The sequence below is a fragment of the Panthera uncia genome (assembly GCF_023721935.1).
Source record: "Panthera uncia isolate 11264 chromosome D3 unlocalized genomic scaffold, Puncia_PCG_1.0 HiC_scaffold_9, whole genome shotgun sequence".
Taxonomy (NCBI): domain Eukaryota; kingdom Metazoa; phylum Chordata; class Mammalia; order Carnivora; family Felidae; genus Panthera; species Panthera uncia.
The window spans coordinates 4848695-4866159 of record NW_026057587.1 but is presented as its reverse complement, the minus strand read 5'-3'; the positions used below and the strand labels follow the sequence as shown (position 1 = coordinate 4866159).

Genomic DNA, 17465 nt, shown 5'->3' with positions numbered 1-17465 from the left:
TTTGGGACAGAGAGAGAGAGAGACAGAGCGTGAACGGGGGAGGGGCAGAGAGAGAGGGAGACCCAGAATCGGAAACAGGCTCCGGGCTCCGAGCCGTCGGCCCAGAGCCCGACGCGGGGCTCGAACTCGCGGACCGCGAGATCGTGACCTGGCTGAAGTCGGCCGCTCAACCGACTGCGCCACCCAGGCGCCCCCTCACCTCTTGTATTTTAATGTCTCAGGTCGGGATGTGGCTTCAGAGTGGGGTCGGCATCTGTGACACGATCCCACTCTGCCGTCACGTCGGAGGGCGTGTGCTTTGCTGCAGCACAGACGGACTCTTCTGTTAACGCGTCTGTGAGAAAGTTCCGCCCCGATGTGGCGCCGAGGGGAGCCCTGGTTCGCGCAGAGGGTGGGGACGCACGTTCTGTGTCCACAAAGCTGATGGAGGCTGTCGGAGGATGAGTGCGAAGTGTGGCCGACACCAAGGGTTTGGGGAAGGGCGACCCGAGGGACAGTTAGAAGTGGTGCCGGATGTTGTGCCGAGATGCAGGTGGGGGGAGGGCCGTCAGGAGCCTGGGGCCCGAGGAAGGTGAAGCCGCCAGGCGACACCTGCTGTGCACATCACCCAGATGTGTTTAGGCGCGTGACCTGATGCCGTGCCTCAGTTGGCGGTGTCCTGGACTTGGTGGGATGTGTCCTCTGTGGTCCAAGAGGCGTTATGCTGCGGACGAGTGGTGAGCACTTTGGTTGAAGCCGCGTGAGCCCCAAGACCCTGCCCTGTCCCGGCTGCAGCTTCTGTCTCATCGGGCAGGTGATGGTGGAGGCCTACCGGCGGGATGCCACCTCCAAGGACCAGCTCATTGGTGAGCTCAAGGCCACGAAGAAGAGGCTGGACTCGGAGCTGAAGGAGCTGAGGCAAGAGTTAATTAAAGTTCAAGGGGAGAAGAAGTCCGTGGACGTGGAGCATGTGCGCCTGCAGAAGGAAGCGTCCCACGTCCGTCAGCAGATGGCCGACCTCGAGGGGCATCTGCAGGCGGTGCAGAGGGAGCGCGACGAGATGGAGACGCACTTACAGGTCCGGAAATTCAGCCAGATGTGCCCAGGGGTGTGTTGTGTCCGGGTAGAGGGCAGGACGGCCTGGAACCAGTCCCGCCTGGAGCCCCTGTCCTGGAGGGATAGATGGACAGAAGAAGGGACGGGCGAGGCCCGGCCTCTGGGAACTGGCATTGGGAGAGCTGAGGGAGAGTCTGAGGCCGGCAGGAAGCCGGGAGCCCTGTGTGGGGGACACGATGTGGGAGGAGGCGCTGGGCTGGCTGGTGACGCCACAGCAGCTCTGTGAGCTCTAGGCTTTCGGGGCAGGGGGCTGGCGACATGTGAGGGGCCCTGTGGTCCGCGGGAGGTGAGTGTGGAGGCAAAAGGACCCCGGTCCAGACTCCTGTCCTGCGGATGAGTGTTTCCGGAGATGAGAGGGTGACAGAACAGCCGGGGGAGACCAAGGGCTCCGTCCTGTGGGATGTCTCCCAGGTCCCACTGGATGGCCAGGTGGGACCCAGGTGGGCAGACTGGGTGAGGCTGCAGGCTGGGCCTGGGAGGTGCAGATGGGAGAAGGGGGCACGAGAGGAGCTACCAGGAGCCGGGGACCTGGGGGGTAACACCTGCAGCACCCAGGTCACGTGTTCCTTGAGGTGCTCGGGGCTGTGGGGAACCCAGCCTGTCCCGGGAGGCGGTTCTCACCGTACAGAAAGAAATGAGGAAGGGCAGCCAGTGAGGTGGGAGGCAGCGCGGGGCTGGAGGCCATCATCCGTCTGTAGTTCAGTCCTGCGGGTGCTGGGGGGCCTAGAGGAGCCTGGGGGGCTCGGGCAGCAGTGGTCCTTGGGGACTGTGGGTGAGGGCTGCATCCCAGGGGGTTCCACCCCAGCCTTCGGTCCTTCCCAGGCACTCCCTCCAGCACCCTGGACCTTTCTAAAGAAGTCGTTTATACGAAGGGCAAGCCTGTCTGTCAGGGTCCTCGTCAGGGCCCTTGTCCTTGAGGGTGGCCCTGAAACGGCACCATTTGCCCTCAAGGAGGCTGGTCCCGAGAGTCAGGCCGCCCAGGGAAGGTTTGGTCTCCTCACTTTGTCTTTTCCTCTCTTCTTCTGAAGTCTTTGCAGTTTGATAAAGAGCAGATCGTAGCTCTTACGGAGGCCAACGAGGTGCTCAAGAAGCAAATTGAGGAGCTCCAGCAAGAAGCCACCAAGTGAGTGGACTTTGAGGCATGTGCGGGCGGGAGGGGTGGGCGTGAGCGGCTTTGAGCTCTGCTGGGGCCTACTCACAGGCAGCCAAGGAAGTCAGACTCCAAAGTTACCGCTGGAGAGCAGATCGCACCACAGTTCCGTGGCTGCATAGTTTCACGGTTAACACGCGCTCCCCTTGTGTGTCTATTACATGCCAGCGGCGTGTGGCAACGCCTTTCCCCCTGCCGGGTCCCCAGGCAGGGCCAACGTTTGCGTGTATCCCTCTTGCCGTGTAGACGCACGCCGGGTAGCCTTCAGGGGCCTGTAACCCTGTGGCATATCCCGTGTCCTGCCCTGCTCTGCCTTCGTCCCTTGGAGGTTGCTTGTAAGCAGGTTTGTTAAGATGTTTACCGCTATCTGAGAAGAGTTTGTTTGGGAGGACAGACGTGTTCTCTGCCCTCACAAGAGCACCCCCTCCAGGAGGGGAGCAGGGCAGACGTGAGCGCTGTGCTGGTCTCTGTGGGGGCAGCCAACACAGGCCCCCGCTACAGGATCGGGCCTGGCAGGTGCAGCAGCCAGCTGGGGCGGGGCTGGGGTGGGGCGGGGGGGGGGGGGGGATGCGAGAGCCTGTCCTTCGGAGGACTCAGGACTCGTGGGAAGTGAGTTCAGATTGCCTTCTCTGTGCGCCCGTCACGCCCTAGGGCCATCATGGAACAGAAGCAGAGGATGAAGCGGCTGGGCTCAGACCTGAGCAGCGCCCAGAAGGAGATGAAGACCAAGCACAAGGCTTATGAGAGCGCTGTGGGCATCCTGAGCCGCCGCCTGCAGGAGGCCCTCGCGGCCAAGGAGTCGGCAGAGGCGGAGCTGAGCCAGCTGAGAGCCCAGGGCTCTGGCGGCGGCAGCGACCTCACTCTGCAAGTGGGTAACCCGTCCGCTCCCGCCAGTCAGCCGGTCGTGCACTCGGTTCTGGGGACTTGATGTCTTAACAAACGTTTGCCTGGAACACCTTGAGAAAGAGTCTGGAGAGACGGGGCGGAGCTAGCGTGTAGGCGGCATTTCTGTGAAGTGTCGCATGCCAGCAGCGTGACTGCACAGATCAGCCCCCGGCGGTCCTTCGAGGAGCACGCCGTTGCCTGCTCCCTCAGTGCGGGCCCTCGGTCTCCCCACCCCTGTCCTTTCCCGCACCCCTTCAGCGTCTGTGGAGGAATTTCCTGGGCGGGTAAAGTGCTGTGAGCAGCCTGAGTGCCAGTGTAGGGGGGTCGGGGCGTATTTGGAGAGTCCGGAGAAGCTTCTTGAAGGATGTAATATTTGAACTGGTCTTGAGTAAACAGGAGGCATTAGAGTAGATGGGGGTGCATCTCTGCAGGGGAATGTTCCTGTGCAGGGTGTGCAGGAAGATCTGTGCTGTGCATCTAAGGGGTGCGGTGGGTCGGGCAGGGGTCCTGCTGCAGGGGTGTGGGTGTGTGCAGGTGGGCAGGCGTTGGCTCTGAGCTGGGGCTGGCATGGGATGGAGGGCTGACCGGCGACTCGGGCAGGGTGAGATCTCACTCTTCTGTGGTGGGCATTGACGGGTGGTGGTCGAGGACATCTGGGGTCAGGCGGGGCTGTAACAGGGAGACCGCGTGGACTCCTGCAGTAGCTGAGAGATGACAGGTCCAGACGAAGGTTGCGGAACAGCCAGAAGGAGGGGCCACTTCAGTGGAGCACGTTGCTCCCTTGGGAGGGAGAGCCCGTGTGTCGACGGCGCAGGCCAGGGGCTAGCGAGGGGGCGGCCCCCGGTGTCCGGGTTGCGGGCGACTGAGTGGCTCCGCTGACAGGAGAAGAGGGACCCTGGAGAGGGGCACCTGCCTGCTCTTCCTGCTGGAAGGAAGGCAAAAGCCTTTTGCTCCGGATGGTTTTTTAGGGTAAATGGATGGAGGTTGTCCTGGAGGAGGACAGAGGATGGGGCCGGCAGGGCAGGGGCTCTGGGCTTGCGGGGCATTTTTTTTTTTTTTTTAATTTTTTTTTTTTAACGTTTATTTATTTTTGAGACAGGGAGAGACAGAGCATGAGCAGGGAAGGGTCAGAGAGAGGGAGACACAGAATCTGAAACAGGCTCCAGGCTCTGAGCTGTCAGCACAGAGCCCGACGCGGGGCTCGAACTCACAGAGTGTGAGATCACGACCTGAGCTGAAGTCGGACGCCTAACCGACTGAGCCACGTAGGCGCCCCTTGGGGGGCATTTTTATTCCTGTGATGCAGGCTGTCAGAGTTCCCCGAGCGTCCCCCGTGTCTGTGAGTCCGACGCGGTCTTGGGTGTCACACGCCCTGCCAGCTTCGGCCAGTGTGAAGTTTTACCTGACTAGTTGACGTGCCTCTGTTTGTTCCTATCCAACATCCTTTTAGGGATTGTTTCTTCTTAAATGAAGTTTGCTATGGTCTCCTCCCCACTGAAGAATTTGAGCGGGAAGACACTGTGTCACAGCACGCTGTTTTCTTACCAAACCGAGAATATCACATGCTGCTTTTACCTGTTTACTTTCTAAAACGGGAGGGGGAGATGTATTAAGTTGCAGCTTTCCTTTAAGTTGAAAATCTTTCGCTGCCTGATTTTTAATTTTGGGGCTTACACGTGTCAGGGGCAGGCCGTAAAGTGCCACGTGGAGCCTGCCGTCCCCCACGCGCAGCGTCTGTGTTTATACTTGTCAGACGGGACCTTCAGCAGGTTACTCACCGTGGATTATCGGTACAGTGAGGCCGGAGCGAGATGGACGGTAGACCGTCCTGCAGTATAACGGCTAAGAAACCCACATCACGTGTGGAGAGGGGGGCGAGTGTGGGCAGTGCACCGGGTGGTAGTTCCGTTCTGCCTGGTGCAGCTTCCCTGCCACAGGTCGTAGGTCCCTCTCCTGCGGGGAGTGGGGGGGGCGCCTGTCACACGCCTCGTTGAAACCCGTGAGCAAATCCACCTTCCTGTCCTGGCTGTTAGGAGAGGGTCCAGGCTCTGGAGGCAGAGCTGCAGGCCGTCGGCCACAGCAAGACGATGCTGGAGAAGGAGCTCCAGGAGATCATCTCACTGACCAGCCAGGAGTTGGAGGAGTACCGGGAGAAGGTGCTGGAGCTGGAGGATGAGGTAGGCCAGGTTTCATCCTCACACAGCCGGGCAGGCCCTGCTGCCCCCATGCGGCTCTGCTGCAGGCAGAGAGGTGCCTTACAGAGGCAGGAGCCGGCCCGCGGCTCACATCCACACCATGCTTCTGTGTGCCATCGGCCCGTTTGTCCGGGTCCTGGACGGACACACACACACACACGGACACACACGGACACACACACACACACAGCTTACTGCTTGGACTCCCCACAGGCGTGGTCGCCCAGCATTCTCTCAGGCACCCCTCCAGCGTAGGGGTCGTTAGACCACGAAGGCTAAAATGTCCCCAGTTCGAATGCTCAGGTTGCAGGTAACGGGAAGATCTATTCCGGTAAAGAACTTCCCGTGACTCTCTGGCCCAGAGACGGCGTGGCTTTGGGTGATGCTGCACGTGGCAGTTGGTGATGTCACCAAGGGCTCTCCATAGCGTCCCGGGCTCCCAGGAGAAAGCTGGGCTGGCCGCGGTTCTTCGTGGCCGGGGGTGGCTGTCTAGCGCCGGGCACTCGGTTTCTGGTGTACAGGAACCTAGCTCATCAGCCAGAACATGTGATTAGGTGACTTCCCCGCGCCTTCCGTCTGTTTCAGCTGCAAGAGTCCAGAGGCTTCAGGAGGAAGATAAAGCGCCTGGAGGAGTTGAATAAGAAGTTGGCCCTTGAGCTGGAGCACGAAAGAGGGAAGCTTACGGGCCTGGGGCAGTCCAACGCGGCCCTGCGGGAACACAACAGCATCTTAGAAACCGCGTTAGCCAAGAGGGAGGCCGACCTGGTCCAGCTGAACCTCCAGGTGCTCAGACTCCTCTGTCGGAGGCAGGGCCTTGCCGCAGGGCAGGGAGCTCTGTGTCCGGCGTGGCCTCACGCACGCGTCCCGGCCCCTGAAGCAGAACGCTGCCCCACCGCAGAGATGCGGAAACGGGGGAGGGGGTCTGGTGGAGTCTGGAAACCCGCCTCGCGGCTCTGGGGTGCGGGGCAGAGCTGGGGGCTCCTGACGCCCCCCCCCCCCCCCCCCCGACTGAGGTGTGAATGCTGTGACCAGTCCGTTAGCTTCCCTGCTCGAGGGGTCCCGCTGGTCATGAGGGGTCCTTCCCTCTGTGAGTCACAGATGGGACTTGAACCCTGGGTGGGGCGGGGGGGGCTCCCTCTCCAGACTCTGTTCTCAGCCCCTCTGGCTCTGCAGCCTCTCTGAGACTGGCGAGAAGGCCTGGCGCTCCGGTGCCATCCCCACGGGGCCGTCAGCAGCCCGGTCCAGCTCCCGCCTCAAAGTACCCAGCGATCAGAGAGCTTGTCGACTTTTATTCGGCACCGGTTCCCACCCCTGCCATACCCGGTTGCCTCACGGTGACGGTATTTGCGTTTATAGCCCCTGACTCACAGGCACGCTTTGGGTTCCTCGCTGCGTGCTTGAGTGCGGCTGCACGGTTTTGCTGCGGTCTCAGGTTTCACGTTCTCCAGAGACGGAATTCTCCCGACTCTGCCGCCTTGTGCACTTGCTGGCAGCGCATCGTGACGCGGCGTGTCACCATGCTGCCAGGTTCCCCGCGTGGCCCTGACACAGTGGCCCTGCTTCCTCCTGGGGCTCCGCTGGCCTCTGAAGTTTGAGTCCCTTCTCACGTGCCGCATCGGCAATGTGCTGTAGGTACAGGCGGTCTTGCAGCGGAAGGAGGAGGAGGACCGCCAGACGAAGCAGCTCGTCCACGCCTTAGAAGCCGCGCTGGAGCAGGAGAAGGCCAAAGTGCACAGCCTCAAGGAACAGGTGTGTGAAGCTTCCCACCGGTTCCAAATTGTCACCTCAGAGCCGATTGGAATGCGGTTTTTCAGTGTGTAAAAACTGAGCATGTGAACCCTTGACACCTCAGTTCCCTTTCAGGAATTTACAAGTGTGTTTGTACAAGTGTCTTTGATTTTACAAGTGTCTTTGATGTGTTCTGAGAGCAAAGCATCATCAGAGCATTGGTGACAGTGAGCGGCCGGGGGGAGCCCTGATGGCCATCCACGGAAGAGTAGCCTTGGATTAACCCAGAGGCAGCCGTACGGGCCTGAGACGCGCACACAGAGCCCCACAGAGGGTATTTGCTGGGGGAAAATGTCCCACGTGTACTGTTGGGTTAAAAAAAGCAAACTGCAGAACAGCGTATGGCTCCGTTAGTGTTCAGAGCGCAATTGAGGAAGGTGGTTGCGTAGACCCTTTGCCATTTCCTGGCTGCTCGTCTCCATGCTGAGGTGCCCACCAGTGCGTCAGGGCAGTCTTCCTGCAGAGGGCCTGCCCCTCCCACCCCTGTGAGCTAGAGTCAACCTCAGTCCCCCGTGCTCCCCGCCAGGTGCCGGTCTGTTATTCCTCATGAGAACGTAAGCGTCAGGGACGCCTGGCGGGGCCCGGTTGGTTAAGCGTCTGACTCTTGATTTCAGCTCAGGTCGTGATCTCACGGTTCACGAGATTGAGCCGCAGGCGGGCTCTACACTGTCAGCGCGGAGCCTGCTTGGGGTTCTCTCTCTCCCTCTGTCTCTGCCCCTCCTTTGCTCACACGCACACACGCTCTCTCTCTCAAAAAAAGTTATAAATTCTTGAAAAAAGAAAAAAAAAAAAAAGAACGTAAGCTTGATGGCTTCAGGGCCGTGGCTCATTTACCCTCACGGGCCCCGTGCCTGGCACAGAATGTGTTTGCCGTGCGCACATGGGTGCAAGGGTGCGTGTGACCTGGGTTTTGCCGCGTCCTTTAAAAATCTCTCCATGGTGATATAATAGAGATAGAAATAAGTAGTTCTTCATTTTTTCGGGTGAGACAGTAAAATATTCTTTTAAATAGGACAGCTTTAAGGTCTGTTAGGACTGTATTACCATGACCCCATCAGCCTCTCCTGCAGTCGGTCTTTGTCCCTTGCATGAAGGTGAATGGAGTCAGCCGTCCTCCCTACTTTCCTGCCCCCAGTTTCCATATTTTGCTCACTTACTAATTTTATTCTCCTTTTAATGAAGTTGAAACTAGGAAACTTGTGAATAAAAGTGCTAGGGAAAGTGATGGATACGCGACATTGGCTTAACTGTGAGTGATTGTCAGTTATTTCTCTAAATGCATTTAGTGTAATTGTCCTGATTGTATGAACAGTACATGCTAGCAAAAAGTTAAAAAAAAAAAAAAAAGAGGTCTTAAAGATTGAAGCAGAGATCATCTTGAATGTGCTCCTAGTGATAAGCCACTGTTGACATTTTCTACTGGAGTTTTTTTTACTTACTTATGTGAGTTAGATTTTGTATGTTCAACTGTCATATATTGTTAAGTATTTTTATTAAACTTTTAAAAAATGAAGTGCTGCTAGTACAATTAGACAAGAAAACTAAGTCATTAGAAGGAAAATGGGAGATTTTCTTACATTCTTAGAATTTGCTGGTCTCAGAAACCTTGGGAGGCTCATTGTTTACCGAGAAAAGGCTACTGTGTCATGAATGCGTAGTAATTAGTGGCTGTACTGCAGTTACTTGGTCTGGTGGAAAAATGTATTCCTCCCAGAAAACATGAACTATGACTGAATTTAACAAGAAATCTGGAGATATGCTTGAAGAGGACTGTCAAAACCATTTAGATCAAAGGGTGCCTGTGTGCTCCGTCGGTTGAGCGTCCAACTCTTGATTTCAGCTCAGGTCACGATCTCACGGTTCATGGGTTCAAGCCCCACGTTGGGTTCCATGCTGACAGCATGGAGCCTGCTTGGGATTCTCTCTCTCTCTTTCTCTCTCTTTCTCTCTCTCTCTCTCTCTCTCTCTCTCTCTGCCTCTGCCCCTGCCTCACTCGTACTCTCTCTCTCAAAATAAATAAATAAAATTAAAACAAAACAAAACCGCAGAAACTGTTTAGATGAAGACAGCCTGGAACGTGTTTGTCACCCGGCAGAAACTGGCGGCCGCACGCTGCACACCAGGCGCGTGTGTCACAGTGCTTCAGTCCTTTGGGACCTTGAGAAGCTTTGGAAGAAGCGGGAGCGGGTGGGGCTGGCGGTAGTCCTCGCGGACGCCACATGGCCACATTCTGTGTGGTTCTTGCCCTTGGTAATGCTGATGTTGTTCTGGTTAGGTTGCTGCAGCCAAGGCGGAGGCAGGACATAACCGCCGCCACTTCAAGGCCGCCACCTTGGAGCTGAGTGAGGTGAAGAAGGAGCTTCAGGCCAAGGAGCACCTGGTGCAGAAGCTGCAGGCCGAGGCCGAAGGTCTTCAGTGAGTGCCGCGCGGCAGCGGGCTGGGCCACCGCCACACACACCCCATTCGTGCGCTCAGCACGTGAAGGTCACCCGTGTTCCGGCACGTCTCGGGCACGGGAGGCCCATCTAAGAAGAACATACCAGATTCCTGTCTGAAGCCTGCAGCGCCACTTTGAGATGTCAGCGCTGACGTGGCTGTGCCCACCGTGTGCCTGCTGGTCCTCCACCGAGGACAGAGAGCCCTCCCTGTGTGTGGGGCACACATCCGAGGGCCGTCCCACCACCCGGGCCCAATGCAGCCTCCAGAAGAGCACACGCCGAGATCCGTGTCGAGCGCTTTTCTGCCACCACAATCTGTCACGTGGGCGCACAGAGTGTCCTCCCCAGGGGCTTTGTGAGGATTAGTCAGGGCAGAGCGCGGCTGAGCTCCCAGAGCAGCCCCCGGCGGGGCGAGCAGCGTGCGAGTTTCCGTTGTCATGATGGAAAACGTTCGACTGACAACATTTTGTGGCGGGGTAAGCATGCTGTAATTTCGTTCTTCCTTGTTTTTTTTCTGCCAGGGTCCAAGAGGGGAAACACTCCCAGGAAATAGGACTGTTCCAGGCGGAGCTGGAGGAGGCCCGGACCCAGCTCCAGCTCCTGCAGAAGCAGCTGGACGAGCAGCTGAACAGACAGCCTGCGGGAAACCAAGAGGTGACCTTCCGGAAGGGAGGCCTTGCGTCTCCAGGGGGCAGGGCTGATGGAGCCAGGGGGCGGGGCCGATGGGGCCAGGGGGCGGGGCCGATGGAGCCAGGGGCGGGGCCGAAGAAGCTAGACTCTGTTGATAGACGGTTCACGCGCTCATTCCTTCGTTCCCTGTGTGCTTGGAAAGGATATTTGTTGTTTCTAAGTATGATATTAACACACAGATGTAGTTAGAGCGGTTTTATGGTGCAAGAAAGCCACTGTAAAATTCTCTTGGTCATGTGACTTTTTCCCTCCTCTAGATGGAAAACCTCAAATGGGAGGTGGATCAGAAAGAAAGAGAAATCCAGTCCTTGAAGCAGCAGCTGGACTTGACTGAACAGCAGAGTAAAAAGGAACTGGATGGAATACAGCACTTACTGCAGGTATCTGCTGTGTCAAGGTCCTGGGGCAGAAGGTCAGAGCCAGCACTTCACGAGGTAGTCGATGATCATAGTACTAGTCCCAGGTACCGTGGCAGGCAGCGCGCTAAGCGCACGAGTTATCGGCGAACTCAGCGCTTCCACCAAGCCGTTTTGCAGACATCACTTATTTTGGAGAGAAGCCCACACGGCCCAAGGAGGCCAAACCCCAGCGCTACGTACGGCCTGGGTGAGCTGTGTGACATGTTCCCGGAACGGGATCTGGCAAAGCACAGTCAATGAGGCGAAGCATGTGAAACGTTCACTCTGACAGACTTCTCCACAAAGAAATCCGTGTACAGTCTTGACACAGCAAGGGTCGGGAACGTAGCTCTTGCCGGGATTAGGCCTGATTTATGTTCTTCTTTAGTAATGGCGAGGCTTATGCTAGTAGCTGACCTCGGAGTTTAAACAGGTGACTCGGGGTCCAGTGTAGATAGCAGGCACGAGAGTGTTGCTGGCTCCTTGGCAGAGGCTCTGAAATTTGGATAAAAACGTTGAGAACGTGAATGTGACAGGACACTGCTCGACCTAGACCCTGAGGAGGAAGCGTGCTCGCCACACCACGTACCTCATCACATAAAAATCAGTGTTACGTTTCTAGCCCCTTAGAATTGTGATGTACAAACTTAAGATCTTAGCAGCGTGTTGAAGCTTTTTTAGCTTTTAAAAACCTCCGACTTCCCTTTCCTTAGAATATCAAAGCTGAGTTGGAGACGGTGCGAGAAGATCTGTCCCTGACCCAGAAAGATAAATTTATGCTGCAAGCTAAAGTGTCCGAGCTGAAGAACAACATGAAGACTCTGCTCCAGCAAAACCAGCAGCTCAGGCTGGACCTGCGGCGTGGCGCGGCCAAGACGGTACTCGGGCTCGGTGCCCCTCGGTCCGCTGGGCCCACTGCAGGTCTGCTGGGCGGTGGCGGGCGCACCGTAGTTACTCAGACGTGAAGTTACATGTAATCAACCAGGAGCAGGTACCCTGTGAAAATAAACGGTGCCGGAGTATTGTGCTCAGAAACAGGCCAAACCCTTTTATTTTGGTGCCTTTTCCAAGAGCGTGAGTTCAGGTACCATTTTGTTGTAATATACTTTATAAACCATACGAGGGCATCATTTGCCGTTGTTAACGAGAGCCCCGGGCCTGGTAGGCCAGCTAGCTGGGACACAGCGGCTGCCAGGATAGTCTTGGGGACCCAGGGACCCTGAAGCTGCCGTCGCAAGCCCGCTCAGATTCTCCACACGCCTGGCTTTTGTTTCTCTGCTCAGTCTACGTAAATATTGTCCAGGGGCAAAGAAATCACTCAGACTCAGGTTTATTTACCATTGTTTACCTGTCTGTGAAAAAGTTTGAAGTCCTAGAAAGGGGAATTGTATGAGTTGAAAATTGACTTAATTTCTTAGGGATGTGCAGAGTCAAAGCCGTGGTCTTTCATGGAAAGCCCCCCGCGAGGAGGGGTGTTCTCATCCTCCTGGGGAGCCAGCACGTGCTTAGTCGCGTGTGTGAGGCAGAAGGTTCACTGAACCCCGTGGCTGCCTGCTCTGCTGCCCGGGAAGCAGGGGCCGTGCCTTCCCGGGAGGCTCCTCTGGGATGACCTGTTGTGACCCCGGGCACTGATGAGGGGAACGTGCGGTGGGGTCCCCCTCTTAGTGACACCGCTAACCGTGTGCTTTCAAAAACAGAGAAAGGAACTGAAAGGCGAGGCCGGCTCTTCGGGCCCCGTGACGCCGGTGAAGATCCCCGACTGTCCCGTCCCGGCCTCCCTGCTGGAGGAGCTGCTGAGGCCCCCGCCTGCCGTGAGCAAGGAGCCCCTCAAGAACCTCAACAGCTGTCTCCAGCAGCTGAAGTACGAGCTGCGTTCTGTGTTCTGTGTCACTCGGTCTCGAAAGATAGACTGCAGGTTTAATTTGGAAGAATCTTTTCTGTTGGCAGGACCTCATGCCCAGCAGAGGCTGAGCAGGCCTGGGCCACGTGGGGTCACTTGGGCTGTCGGTCCCTGTCATCCGGGGAGGATGGCCTAGAACTAAGTGACCCTGAGAAGCCCTTGAGGAGCCAGGACCTGAGCCCTTAGAAACCCCACGGCTGGATGTTCTGCTCCCGCCAGCCCGAGGCCAGTGTTTGCAGGGTGTGGCCGTGTGGGGACATCTTCTGTTTTAATTTTTAAAAAATTTCGTTTACTCCTTTTTTTTTTTTTTTTTTTTTTTTTTGATGTTTATTTATTTTTGGAAGGGAGTGTGCAAGTGGGAAAGGGGCAGAGGAAGGGGGAGACACAGAATCCGAAGCAGACTCCAGGCTCTGAGCTGTCAGCACAGGGCCTGACGCGGGGCTCGAACCCACGAACCGTGAGATCGTGACCTGAACCCAAGTCAGACCCTTAACTGACCGAACCACCCGGGCGCCCCAGGGGCCGTCTTTTTTGACCCTATGAGTGGAAGCCATGTGGCAGGCCCTCAGTGCTACTTATGCACCTCCCTGAGTAGAAGCCCCCGTGTGCAGAGTTGCACGGCCTATTGGCCTCCTCTGCACGTGCAGAGAAAAATGCTGAGTCCCATAAATCCTGTGACCCTGTCAGTGTTGCTGGTCCCAAACGGACAGGTTCTGTCAGCCCCCTGAAGGTGCCGCGGTACCTGAGGGGACTGCTGTCCGGGTCAGGCTTCTTAGGATCCATGTTTGAGAGAGCCGGTTGTCTCCAGGGAAAGTTACCGCATCTCGTCTGGCTCTCCTTTGACCGGCCTTCCTTCCCCCGTCCCCCCCTCTCTCCAGGCAGGAGATGGACAGCCTTCAGCGCCAGATGGAAGCGCACACCGTTACCGTGCACGAGTCGCTGTCCTCGTGGACTCAGGGGGACCCCTCTGCCAGCCCAGCTCCCCTGGGAGATCATGCCAACCCCCGGGGAGACACGGAGCAACTCGGCCAGTGCAGGGTCTCCAGAGAGGAGCTTGGAACAGCGGCTGCCGAGCGTCCACAGTCCGAGTGCGTGTGACCGCCCAAAGGAATATTCTTTTGTCAAGGTTATTTATTTGACTGTTTGCTCTGTTTTTCTAAGGGATGAGGTTTAAATTTTGCATTTGCCTTTACAAGGAGTAAAAGGACAGAACGAGAGCTGAGGACTAGAGAAATAGTCATTTGCAAATCACAACTAGCTTTTCCCACGAAATGACCAAGTCTTAACAACATAACCTAGATCTCAGCAAGAAGGTTTTGGATGTGTCCGAAGGGAATCTCTCACGAGTGACCATAGATGCTGCTGTCTGAGCACTGGCAGTGCTGCGTGGCCGGGTCCCATTTCTCTCTTTCCTGCCCAATTCAGTAAGAGCTTTACCTCTCTACAGAAACGAAAGTTTATTTGCACCTTTGGTTTTTATTTTATTTTTAATGGCTGTCTCACCATAGGATGTGTATATAAATACTGAAAATCAATCTAATCTTTAAAAAGGATGTCTGTATTATTTAAGAATGACCTGAATTGTCTTTTTGTTGATTGCCTTTTGAAAATGTGCTGTCAGGAATTAATGCACACGTAGGGTTTAGGGACGTCAGTCAGAAAATTATATTTTAAGAAATCATTATTTTATTTACTGTTCTAAAACCAAATATTCTTAGACAGAAAAGGGTCTTTATTTTAGTTTCACTTTATTTTTGAGGGCCTTGTCGTAAGTGCACAACACCCCCTGCCATCCAACCCTTGGCCCGGCACGACCTCACTCGCCTTAGCTGACCCCAGTCACTATGCGCCGGCCTGACGTGTGAGATGCTCGGGGAGAGGTTCCAGGAGAGGAGGGGAGGAGGGCCAGGGCTCCAAACCCAGGCTTCCGCAGGCCACCACCCCCCCCCAACCCCACGCCTGCACGAAAATGTCCGGCAGAGCCTGTGTGGTCATCAGAGGACACGCCGGACTCTTCAGAAAGTTTGGAAGGTCCTGCAGCCTCTCCGCTGGAGACACTGAGGTTTCTAGAAGGGGCAGGTCAGCTCCGTGGGGAGGCGGTGGTGGTGGCCTCCCCGGCTGTCCTGTAGGGGAGGAGCTGGATTTGGAGCTCCCTGAGCGTGGGAGGTTGCTCGTGGACATTTCTCCACCTGAAACACAGAGGCGCTGCAGAAACTGACTGGCCGCGAGCCCTGACGTCTGTAACTTTGTCCCCTACTTGGCTGAGAAATCTAAACTAACCCTCACTGTTGTGAGTTAGAGCAGAGAGGCCTCCGGTGCGGATCTGCTGGTCTGGAGATGAACTTGGAGGGGTTACTGATGGGGCCACATCCGCCTGTGTCGACTCACTACTTTTGTCTCTCTTGAGGAGAAAACAGTTTGGTATTTGAAAGCTGTTTGTGTTCTCTCACGAGATGCTGTTAGAAGGTTCACTGATAAAGTAGCGTTAACCACAAAGAGGTTTAGTGTTTAAAAAAATTCCCTAGCGACTCTTGGGACTTCTGAAGCTCGTATATCACTTGTACAGGGTTAATCTTAAAGTAATACTTGAAGACTTCATTATAAATATGTCCTATTTTTCATCTTGAGTTGGAAACCGTTTTTGACAAAATTGTTTTTGTACCATTAGAGAAGAAAAAAATCATAATTTACCTTCTTATTTATTTGGGGTGTATTAGCCTCAGTTTTAATTTTAAAACCAGCACGTGACACTCAGCCTCCTGCCGTGGCTGCTTCCTCACTGCTGCGTGCCGGCGGCCCCCCGGGGACGGTCACTGCGCGTCTTCTCTTAGGAAAGGGTCAGCTGGTTGTGAGCAAGTCTCTGTTCCTCACCTCCTTTCCTTCATGTCTTACCCTCTGTGTGCCGTGTGCCTGCGTGTGCGCCTGCACGCGCACATGCACGTGCGTGTGGCTGTGCCTACGTGTGTATGTGCACGTGGGTGTGTGTGCGCGCCACTGTGTGTGCATGTGCACGTGCGAGTGGACCTGTGTGGGTATGCACATGTGCGCGTGGGTGTGCCTACGTGTGTATGTGCATGTGTATCTGTGTGTGTGTGTGTCCGAGTGTGCGTGCGCATGTGCCAGTGTGTGCCTGGGTATGCGCGTGTGCCTGTCATTGTGTGTGCGTGCCTGCCTGTGTGTGTGCGTGTGTGCACGTGCTCGTGCCTGCGTGTGTGTGCTTGTGCGTGTGTGAGTGCCTGTGCGTGAGTGTGCGCCTGTGTATGTGTATGCCTGTGCTCATGCCTGTATGTGCCTGTGTGTGTGCGTGTGAGTGTGCCTGTGCGTGTGAGTATGCGCCTGTGTGTGCGTGTGAGTGCGCCTGTGTGTATACGTGTGTGCGTGTGTATGCATGCATGTGCTCGTGCCTGCGTGTGTGTACGTGTGTACACGTGCTCCTGTGGCGATGGCAGCAGCGCCTCCTGGTTTCCTGACGTCACCCTGTGCCTTTGTTGTCACCCTCTCCGGTTCCCGAACGCCCTGGCTGTCCCACCCGCCGTGCTGTTTCCCGTGTGGCCACAGCCCCGGATCTGGGGCCTTTCAGTCCAGCCTTTTGTTAGGCTTCCTTAACCAGCCACCTGAGAGAGAAAACTGGACTTGGAGGCCACCTGCTCCTGATCTGTTGAGGGTTTGTTGTTGTTTTTAGCCTCCGAGGGCCTCGACTGCTACCTCCCAGAGCCAGAGTCTGCAGTGAGTATCATTTGAAACGTTCTCCTGTTGTGCAGAAGTGGGAATTTGGAATTTACTCCTGGAAAACAACGGTCCAGTCTGGAGTGCTTAGAAACCTAGGTTTGCTGTTACGTTATGTTTGTGGATATTATTCATCCTGGGTCACGAATACTGTATGTCGTGTCCTCACTGCAGAGGACACTGGTTTGGACACTTCATCGTGTCATTTATTTTTTTCTTACGTTCCAAAAAAAATGTTACTGCGGCGTGGTTATCTGATCCACTGATCTTTCTGTGGAACACGGGATAGATGCCATTGGGTCTTATGGATTTATATGCTTTTGTTCTACTTTCTGGAAGGTCTAACAGGCAAAGTTCTGACAGGATGTGAAACTGGCTTTTACTTGGCCTGGGGTCCAAGTAATGGGACAGGCCTGCTAAGAAGATTCTCACTAAACTCTTTCTCAGTTTACAGACTTTTCTTGGTGTAGATGCTGCCGAAGCCATGACAGGTGTTCCTACTCCCATGAGTAACTTGTCACATAGAAATGACGTGTCCTGTGTAAAGATTTCTAGTAGTGAAAGGGACCAGTGTATCTGAAAGACACATGTCCTGGAGCCTTCCGCAAGGACCCCTGTGACATGTGAGACATTCTGAGCCTTATTCGAACAAGTTCACTGACACACGTTCCAGGCAAATCTGGTTGTGTGATGGTCTCAGGTTATAATAGGATCCTGGAGGGTAACGTTTTAGAGGATCTAGAAAACTTGGTGGCTTTAAGTTACTCATTTCTGTTAAAAATTTCCTCATGAAAGGATGTCCTCAGGTTGGGGCTGTTCAGGGGAAAGGTGTCACCGTGCACAACGAATTGTAACTTTAAAAAGCATGTTGATTTTTTATAAATGTAAGTGTGCTGGGGAATTCCTTAAATTTTGTGCAATAAACTATTTTTTGTTAAAGATTTTCACATTTCATTGGGAGCCTTATTTAATCGACATATTTAGCCGTATTTGGGAGGAAGTTTTATCTTGTGTTTTATAACCTGTGTTGAAATACTCGTCTTCAAAGAGCACCTCGCCGTCCTGGCTGTCCTGCCAAAGATTCACGTGGTGTGAGATCTCACTTGTGCCGCTTCTGACTCCAGAGCAGCGTGCTCCCTGCGCCCTGCCCCCCCGCAGCCCACACCGCACCCACCTGCTGCCTCACGAGGACAGGCAGGG

At 55.3% G+C, this 17465-nt stretch overlaps 1 protein-coding gene across 2 annotated transcripts in view; it reads left to right on the top strand.

Moving 5' to 3' along the window:
* The window catches only part of GOLGA3 (golgin A3), a 43897-nt gene extending 26680 nt beyond the window's left edge, over positions 1–17217 (top strand). For both annotated transcript variants that reach the window (XM_049620717.1, XM_049620716.1), the window contains exons 13-24: positions 794–1057; positions 2124–2218; positions 2897–3113; positions 5164–5307; positions 5911–6108; positions 6958–7074; positions 9389–9528; positions 10073–10205; positions 10499–10621; positions 11353–11517; positions 12337–12500; positions 13418–17217. In XM_049620717.1, the coding sequence (XP_049476674.1) occupies positions 794–1057; positions 2124–2218; positions 2897–3113; positions 5164–5307; positions 5911–6108; positions 6958–7074; positions 9389–9528; positions 10073–10205; positions 10499–10621; positions 11353–11517; positions 12337–12500; positions 13418–13637 (1980 nt within the window). In that variant the 3' untranslated portion in view covers positions 13638–17217. The remainder of the gene's footprint in view (positions 1–793; positions 1058–2123; positions 2219–2896; positions 3114–5163; positions 5308–5910; positions 6109–6957; positions 7075–9388; positions 9529–10072; positions 10206–10498; positions 10622–11352; positions 11518–12336; positions 12501–13417) is intronic.
* Positions 17218–17465: the final 248 nt, after the last annotated feature.